Raw genomic sequence first — 9,582 nt, forward strand, 5'->3', positions numbered from 1 at the left:
TCAGTCTTCTGCGCTCCTCGAACCCAATTTTGTTCTTGTCAATCAAACACCGATAGTAAGATCTTTATCATCACACTTATTGATTCATCCATTCACATCTATTATGCCAGGTTCTTTATTAGTCTTTTAATTCTTTTACATCACCAACATTCAAGAATGAATTTTTGCAAGTGTCCTACTAATTAGAGAACCAGGTTCTTTAGTTTTGCAGAACTTTGAAACCTGTTTCTTCTGTTATATTTTTGTTGTTGTATCACAGATCTATTCTGTCATGTTGGACACAATGCACAATCCCTTTACAATCACAAAAGTAGTTTTCAATGTGGTACAGTCCTTTTAATTTTAGTTGGTTAAGAATGGCAGAAGTTCGTCCAAACTGTCCAATGAAAAATGAGAAGAGAGTAAGCGCCAAGTGCACAAAGCACCTGCTGAATGGGCAAGGAAAACAAGAAGTCTGGAGGAGAGACATAACTCATTACTTGCGAATTTTGATAGTGGAATGAAAATTAACACATAAAAATCAATTGACTAAGGGAAAGGCATAGAAAGAAACAGGAGAAAGGAAAAGAACTTTTCTGCTAATTATTACCAAAAAAACAAGATCTTGCTTGATCACTTTTGTCTCCATTTTGTTGCTTCTAAACAGCATAAGAGAGAAGGGGAATGAAAGTAATTACTTTGCAGGATGTCTTTATGAGAATGATAATCACAGACATAAATCCAGAATCAATCTATCCCATTTTCGTTAGAATACAAAATTAGGCTCTACACAAGGTAAAGATGAAAGAATTAACAGAAGCAACATACAACAGATTTTTCAGAAAGATTCTCAAGTTACTGAGTGATACTTGATGGTATGTACACAAGTCCCAAAAACTCAACCGGAGTAACTTTTAAAAGCTTCGAGACATATTAAGTGCATCTGATTGATAACAGTGCACCTTTAGGACCTGCCCTCTTATCGACTGCTTTTTTAAGTTAGTCCTAGCTCTTCGAGGTGTATTCCGAGCTTGTTTCTCATACCTGAATACAGAACTAAAACACGCAATAACAAAGCTACCAAACAACAAATGGATATATTTGACATCAAATAAATGGACAATGACTAATTATTTGTGGACTATTCTAACACCAAGAAAGAGACTTGTACTTACAGCCGAGCCTTCTTTTTTTCTTTGTGCATTGCTAATAGATTTTCTTTACTGTCCAACTGTGAATTGCATGAAACCTCCTGCTCGTTGGCAGCAGGTGAATCCAGATACTCATTACCACTGCTTTCACTGCTCAGCCTTGATGCTGAAAAGGACAACAACGAAAAGTTTGTTCTAATTGGTGGAGGACAATCCTTGATAGTGGGAATGTGCTCACCGTGGCCTTGGCCAAAGTGAGTTGACTTTCCTGTACGGACCGATGAAGCTGTTGATATGTCCTGTCATTATTAAAAAAACTTCTAATAACATGATTAAAACTTCACCACATTTGCAAGGTAAAACAGATGTTAAACAAGGTCACCGTTTACTTTAGACTCTGCCACAAAATGTGACGAGTTTCTGCATTCTAAGTTTTGTGCTCATGTGAACTAATGAAAAAGGTACAAATTCTCTTCTCATTTAAGACATATAACATCTATACCCTCTTTAATAATGGAGATGCTTAAGCAAGAATGTTCTTCTAGGCTTAAATAGATCAAGTATTTACAAGTCTTCGCTAAAAAAGCATTAGATTGTCTCATAGACACACAAACTTGTTGTCAAAAGCTAAAATAATCTACCGTCTGACATAGAACATCTGATGATGAAAGAATGACAGAATTTCAAAGGGGCCAGTTGAGTTCCATGTGAATGATTTACAAGAAAACCTGATGTTACCTCAAGTGAGAGCAAAATAATACTCCAGATACTGTAACCATAACATTCTAAGGGAAAATTTTCAGACCTTAACCCTCTTGACAAAGCTGTAATCTGATCTATCGATCGATGAATCATTCTCCATAGATGAGCATGTCATATCTTCCTCAAGCAGTGTGTTGTTCAGATCTTGCTCCTCGCCGAAGAGTTCTTCAAAGTTTTGGAAGGTCAAATCAACATCAGGCATATTGGAATTATCGAAACGTTCTAGTTCAGCATAAGCTCCTAGATCTTGCAGATTTTGAGGCCAAAGCTGCAGAATTCATATAATGATCAAGCTGCAACTTTATTAATAAACTCATTAACCATATATACTTGCATCTTCATCCTAATATGGAGTAGAGTAGTAAAGATTGTCTCTGCCACTAAACTAACATAACAGCACATGTCTAACAATCATAGGGGTGAGCGGAGAAGAAACCAGATGAATAGCAAAGAAGTCAGCTCAACTTCAACACTAATATTGATGACAGGACATGGTGCTACCAAAGAGTTTAGTCATTATACTACTGAATTTCATCCTATATTTTTTAATGTTACTTGTGACTAGTGAAATTCAGTAATTTGATATTAAATATATCAAGGCCAACGTATGTCCTCATAGTAATTTTTATGTTGCTTGGACCGTTACCCTGTCAAAAAAAAAAAAACAAAAAAAAAAAATTATGTTGTTTGGAATTACTAGAGACTTAAAGCTCCATATTTAGCGAAGAAGTCAAGTAAATAGAACAAAATAAAATGGAAATCGGTCAAGTAAACTAGGAAAGAAGTTCTACTCGTGTTGTGGAACAGTAGATATTTTCCTGTGTTAAATCTTCCAATAACCTGATGTGCTTTTATATTTGCTGGGGGTGAGAATAATTGAAACTTTTGCGGAGGAATCATTGCCAGTTGGAACTTCGAGAGTGGAAGAATGGACATTGAGCTATACATTTCCAACATCAATAGATTACACAGAGAAAATGCCAATATATTTACTTACATCTCTTCTGACAAATTGCCAACATGAACTAAATAGACAGAAAAAGATAAAGAAGCACGAGATAATTATAACTGCAGACAGGGAACATGAAGCACAAACTTTGCTGGCAACTATAGTAAGTAAGACTTAAACATTCCAGGAAACAACAGAAAACGACAGCTTCAGCTTGAAATTGAAAGAAGTTGAATGTTAGTCTAGTTACACGATCAGAAGGGTGAAAACGTTACCTATGCGGGAACCAACTATACCTTACTTTCAAATTTGCATGTGCATTCTTGTTTCTGCCAACTTTGACAACTTTAGGCTACAATTTCTTAAACAACAACATACCCAGTGTATTGCCACAAAGTGGGCTCTGGAGAGGGTAAAGTATACGCAATCCATACCACTACCTTAGGTGAAGTAGAGAGGTTGTTTCCGATAGATCCCGGCTCAGGACATACAATAGTATACCAAATAAAAAACCTAAAAACACACAACAAGGTACTACTATAAACTATCTATCAAAAATCATAGACATCAAGAAACACCACGAACAAGAAACTCCAAGCATAGATACAGACAAAGCGTTCTTCCCTACTATAATGGCTGAACTCCTACCCACTTACTCTCTACCCTAAATCGAGTCCTCCACACCTTCCTATCAAGTATCATGCCCTCCATAAGCTATAACTGCTCCATATCATGCCTAATCACCTCCCTCCAATATTTCTTCGGCCTACCTCTACCATCCGTGCACCTCCTCATCACATGTCCAAACTATCGCAACCTCACTTCCTGCATCTTGTCCTCCATCGAAGTCACTCCCACCTTCTTGCGAATAATCTCATTTGTAACCCTATCTTTGCTGGTAAATCCACAAATTCATCTCAACATCCTCATCTCCCCCACCTTCAACTTTTGGACATAAGAGTTCTTAACTGGTCAACACTCCGCTGCCACTCTATAGAACTTACCTTTAAGCTTAGGAAGCACCTTGCTTGTCACACAAGACTCCTGAAGCGAGCCTTCAATTTAGCCATCCTGCACCAATACGATGTGTGACATCCTCGTCAATCTCATCATTCTCCTAAATTATAGACCCAAGATACTTGAAACTCTTCCTCTTCTGAATGACCTGAGAATCCAACTTCACTACCACATCATCCTCATGCGACAAATCACTAAACTTACATTCCAAATACTCCATCTTGATCCTGCTCAACCTAAATCTTTTATACTCAAGGGACTGTCTCCAAACCTCCAACTTATCATTAACCCCTCCCCAAGCTTCATCAATCAGTACAACATCATCAGCAAATAACATACACCAAGGCCCCTCCCCATGAATATGTCATGTTAAAACATCCATCACCAAGGCAAATAAAAACGAACTAAGAGTTAATCCCTGGTGCAACCCTATCAAAACAGAAAAGAGGCTCGAAATCTCCTCCTAGCGTCCTTACACGTGTCTTCGCTCCATCATACATGTCCTAAAGCGACCTAGTTTACACCACAGGCACCCCTCTAGCTTCCAAGCACCTCCACAGAATCTCCCTAGGGACTTTGTCATATGTCTTCTCAAGATCAATGAACACCATGTGCAAGTCCTTCCTGTGCCAAAAATGCTCCACAAATATCCTTATGAGGTGAATGGCCTCAGTAGTCGAGTGACCTGGCATAAAACCAAATCGATTCTCGAAAATAGTCACGATCCTTCTCAGCCTCAACTCTACCACCCTTTCCCAAACCTTCATAGTATGACTCAACAACTTGATACCCCTATAGTTGTTGCAACTCTGAATGTCCTACTTGTTTTTATATAATGGAATCATCGTACTCCATCTTCATGTTTCGGGTATCTTTGTCGCCCTAAAACTAATGTTAAATAACCTTGTCAACCACTCCAAACCTGCCCCGCAGTGCTTTTTCAAAAATCCACCTGAATCTCATCTGGCCCAGTCGCCCTACCCCTACGCATCGAACGAATAGCCCCCTTGACCTCCTCAACCTTGATAGGCCTACAATAACCATAATCACGAGACCTCTCTAAGTTCTCCAAGTCCTCCAATACGAAACCTTTGTGTATGTCCAATCCTAGGGAAGCATCTAGAAAACATATTATTTGGCAATGCCTTCATAGGAAGAAATCTTTCCTTTTCCCTCCATCCCTGCCTCAAGAAGCTTTGCGATATTCTTGTTGCATCTCTGATTTGGAGAGAAGGCCTGTTTTGCTATCAGCCATGAGTGTTTCATGGAATACAACAACAACATACCAATGTAATACTACAGTGGGATCTAGGGTGGGTAGAGTTTATGCAATTTACCCCTATCTTTGGAAGTAGAGAGGTTGTTTCTAATAGACCCTTGGCTCAAAAATAATAATAACAGGAGTAAAGAAGTCATCCAAAAGTACTATAGAGAGCATATCAAAGCATTCTGAAAAAAGGAAACATAACTACTACAAAATAATACGATAATGGAAGTGCAATAAAACAACACACATAGAAGGACAAAACCTGAGTAATACTATGACTACGAGTATGGAAAGATAAGTATGAAGTGAGAGAAGGGAAAGAATGACAGAGAGTATCAGCAGACCTGACTACTCTGAACCGGACTTTTACATTCCCAGAATGAATCTCCATCTGGCAACGGTAATGGAAAAGATTCAGAAAGTGGACTTTCATGAGTACTTCCCCAATCCAGAAGTTCAGGGCCAAGATCAAGTGAACTCTGCAAGCGATCAAATTTGTTATGCATTTCCCATGATGTACAATTTTTCAATGAAGAAACATTATTTTGACTATCTCCATTTTTTAAATTGTTACTGCCCTCAGTCAGCTGAAGTCTTTCCAAGTCAAGGATCTGCTGTAGAATGAGAGAAGTGTTCTCCCTCCGTCTCCGCAAGGATAATGCCTAAAGCAATGAAGCAAGTGACCATAGAGGTAAGTATTTCATAGATATCTTGGAAAGAACATAAGAAAGAACCTGATATCTTTCATACCATCATTTCAAGAAAATTATCTAAGAAGAAAGTAGGGGGACTTTACTATTTAAGTTTGACCATATTAACCGTTAGCTATTCATATATTAATTGATCTTTTCCAATCAACTGGACATGGTACGATAAGAGAGACAAGAGTTTAAGGAGTTATATGGTAAGGTGACTTGTTGCTACAATCTATACTAAATACAAGGATTTATCCCTTAAAGGAAAGTTCAAATACTGTAACCATTACTAGTTAGGTAAATTAACTATGTCAAATCACCCCTACTATCATCAAACTATAACAACATAGACGTCCTTATTAATCAAATCCATATCCCTACTCCAAACAGTAATCCATCTCAACCATATCTGCATGGCGGAGACAAAATGTCTACACATCTCTAGACAAGTACCTATCTCATGCTTGGTTCACCTCGTCATGTGGAGATTCTAGTATTCAGAACCATTTCGGGAAGCACTTCACTAGAAATCATCAACTTTTTATGAGATATTATGGTTAGAAAATCAAAAAGAACAATAAATTCTCCAACATATCAAGTCAGGATTTCAGGAAAAAGCTACATAACAATAGGCATTTGGTAACTACAATATACCTTAGTGTGGTTACTAGTTGATCCCACTTCTGCTTCTGCAGAGACAACAGGACCTGTGAAGTTAAGTTCAGAAACTGAGGAAGGGCCCCCAGTTGACGAGTGAGACCGTTTAACAAATTTTGGAGTGACCTTAGCTCCATTTACTCTTCCATTAGACAATGAGATGAACTGATCTGGTGGAGCATTATTTTCCAAATCTTTCAAGCCAAAACCCCACAATGCTGCCAAATCTTTTGCAGAAGGAGACCCCATATAACTAGTGATCACTTTTCTCTGGTGTTGAGAAGACAGATCATGATGGCGGCGGTCACAATCACGACACATGAACATTTGATGATCCGAACATCGAATATAAGCCAGGTTGTGTGCACAGGGCTCGCAAACAAGGGTACGTGGATGCCGGTTAGAGAGGGCATTAGCTGAATGAACCTTAGCATCACAGGAAAGACAAAGGTGTGCTGCATCAGCCTCACAATACACCACTGGCTTCAGTAACATGCAAAATTCACATGTTTTCTCCATTTCCATCTTTACAAATGCGAATGACCCTCGAAATAGTTGTTCTGCACATCTAAGCCACAATATAGTTTTAGGAAAAGTTCTAAAACCACCAAAAGTAAAAAGGATAAATTTCAGTTTATAGTGAGATACTTTTATGCTAGATTAGGGGCGGATGTACAGTTTCTAACTCTTGCCATGGAGTACAGATATGTATATGTAAAACCTACCCCTTCCATTTCAATTTGTTTGTCTTACTTCCTTTTTTTGTCCGTTTCAGAAAAATGTCTCTTTCCCTTTTTAGCAACTATCTGATTCTAACTTTCCACGTGGCAAGTTTAAAACCACAAGATTAAAGGATATTTTGGTACATTCTAAACATATCTTTTGTTAAGACCGTAAGCTTCAAAAGTTCTTTTTACTTTCTTAAACTTCGTGTCAGGTCAAACTCAGACAAACAAATTAAATTGGAGAGAATACTAAAACTATCAAGAAATATAAGATTTGAACCCATTATTTAATGGTACAATACTGAGAAACTTAAAAGTTGAACCCATTGAATATAAATCCTAGATCCAGCACTATGCTAGATCTTTATCAGGAAATTTCTCAGATTCACTCAAATGACAATTGCAGTAAGAAATCAGTTCAAGAACATAAGCCAGATGTTGGAACAGTGTTCTATTCTATTCAACTGAATATTCTCAGTGATGAATGGAAATACCAAATATCTACTTGTACCAAACTCCTAAGAATTTGTACCTAATTCACTTGGCCAGAATCTGGTATTGGAACACAACATTCTGCACAATTAGGCAAATTCACACTTTCACAAAGCACAAATCAGCTATCCCTTCCTATATAATCAAACTATTCACTCTCAAACTCTCCAAATATATGCAGCACCCGTGTCGGATCTTCCAGAAACACACTACTTTTGGATGATCCAACATGCCCCGACAATATTTTCGAAGAATCTGAGCAACATAGCTCTCCAGTAAGTTACTATACTAATAAACATTCAAAAGATATCAAGAACTCCACAATGAAAAATCACAAGAACCACCAGTAAAGCATTGAACCAAGAACAAAGTCCATAATATGCTAACCAACCAATAGTACTTAGTATTAGCTATATATGTTGCGAGGACTCTCCGAAAATGGTGCCAACTCATGTCAGATCCTCCAAAAATTGTTTTACTTTTTGAGGATCTAACACGCACCTAGCAATATTTTTTAACAGTCCGAGCGGCATAGCTTAGTAGTAACATCAATTGTTTCTTGAATGTAATTTTCTAACAACAATTATTGCCTAGTCACCTAAATATCAACTAATCACTAAAAAGGAAACTTAAGTAAAGTAAATGAACCTGTGATTGGTTTCAACACTTGAATCAACAAAAAGATATTAGAAAAAAAATTGAATAAAAAGGGATTTTTGAGCGTATATGGATGAGATATCACAAGAATATGTATCTTATCATTCAATCAGCAGTGGCTTCGAACTTCCTTGATGTACTTTTCGTGAAGTTCTTGTTATCTACTTTTCTATAAAGACAAAAAGTGGCAATTGGCAATAACCTTTTTGGTATGACGTGGCATTTTCGTGTATGGGTTTTGCTGATGTGGAGGAACACGTCAGCTAAAAGTATGGCCCAAAAGCGTTATCTAACTAGTTTGCTTGTGAAGTGGAGTCATCCAATTGATGATAGATTGAGGAATACGAAGGTGCCACGTTAGGAGTAACAGATTAGATATGAACAATGGGAGCAAGTCAATGAGAGACCGATCCAAATTTTAATTTGTACGAGCACGATTTTTAAACTTTTTTTATTATTGAACATATCTATTTTTTAAGTGACGTGTTCACATTGATTATCTATTATAATTTTAATAAATTTTCATACGTAAATTTATTTACAAATGAAAGTACTGAAAGATAAACTCAAACATTCCCCGGAAAGAAGTCACAAAAGAAAGTTACTGGAAAAAAACAGATTTTTGTTATTATTCTCTCCGTTTGAAATTACTTGTCATTTATTTTCTAATTTAAATGTTTACTTTAACTTGTTATTTTTTATAAGGAAAACTTCTTTCTTCTGTTTTATTCTTAACATTAATTTTTTTTTTTCAAATTAATTTTAAGACAGAATAGTAAGCATCAATTAACAAGCATATTATGATAAAATAGTCATATTAAAATTTTATTCTTAATAAGCATGTCAAATCAAGATATAATAAGTAAAAGTGAACAAAGGGAGTAATAAATAGATATTCAAAGTTTCTTCATTTTGGATCTTTTAATTTAATAAAACATTGGAGGTATAAATTCTTGGAGAGTTTTGTTGGGTTCGAAATCGAGAGAGTGTCATGTGGAAGTTTAAAATTACAAACCATGGGGATGATTAGGGGTGTACAGACCAAACCGTTAAGTCAAACCGAACCGACGAACCAAACCAAATCGATAAAAAAAGCTGACTTCTGGTTTGGTTTGATTGGTTTGTCGTTAGAAAAAAAAATCGACCATTCTGGGTTTGGTTTGATGTTGACCAAAAAAAAGGCAAACCGACATAATATATATATATATATATATATATATATATATATATA

At 36.7% G+C, this 9,582-nt stretch overlaps 1 protein-coding gene across 7 annotated transcripts; it reads right to left on the bottom strand.

Moving 5' to 3' along the window:
- Positions 1 to 660: 660 nt before the first annotated feature.
- On the bottom strand, positions 661 to 8,570 carry LOC107870707 (putative zinc finger protein At1g68190). Of its 7 annotated transcripts, none has more exons than XM_016717317.2 (6): positions 8,554 to 8,570; positions 6,475 to 7,037; positions 5,470 to 5,787; positions 1,936 to 2,160; positions 1,155 to 1,429; positions 661 to 1,035 (listed from the first exon to the last, which is right to left on the bottom strand). In XM_016717317.2, exons 2-6 carry the CDS (start codon positions 7,000 to 7,002, stop codon positions 894 to 896), a joined length of 1,488 nt encoding a protein of 495 aa, XP_016572803.2. In that variant the 5' UTR covers positions 7,003 to 7,037; positions 8,554 to 8,570; the 3' UTR covers positions 661 to 893. The 7 variants fall into 7 exon arrangements, with proteins under 7 accessions (XP_016572803.2, XP_016572804.2, XP_016572801.2 ...); XM_016717318.2 differs by lacking the exon at positions 8,554 to 8,570 and adding an exon at positions 8,343 to 8,517 and having other exon boundaries at positions 661 to 1,023; positions 6,475 to 7,045; XM_016717315.2 differs by lacking the exon at positions 8,554 to 8,570 and adding an exon at positions 8,343 to 8,507.
- Positions 8,571 to 9,582: the final 1,012 nt, after the last annotated feature.

This window comes from Capsicum annuum, chromosome 5 (genome assembly GCF_002878395.1).
Source record: "Capsicum annuum cultivar UCD-10X-F1 chromosome 5, UCD10Xv1.1, whole genome shotgun sequence".
Taxonomy (NCBI): domain Eukaryota; kingdom Viridiplantae; phylum Streptophyta; class Magnoliopsida; order Solanales; family Solanaceae; genus Capsicum; species Capsicum annuum.

Coding starts and splice junctions, on each gene's coding strand:
- LOC107870707 (XM_047413038.1), bottom strand. CDS start 7,774: ATGTTGTGTTCCAATACCAGATTCTGGCCAAGTGAATTAG. Junction 5,788..6,474: donor CAACTAGTAACCACACTAAG/GTATATTGTAGT, acceptor TCATTGCTTTAG/GCATTATCCTTGCGGAGACG. Junction 1,036..1,154: donor GAAAAAAAGAAGGCTCGGCT/GTAAGTACAAGT, acceptor TGCGTGTTTTAG/TTCTGTATTCAGGTATGAGA.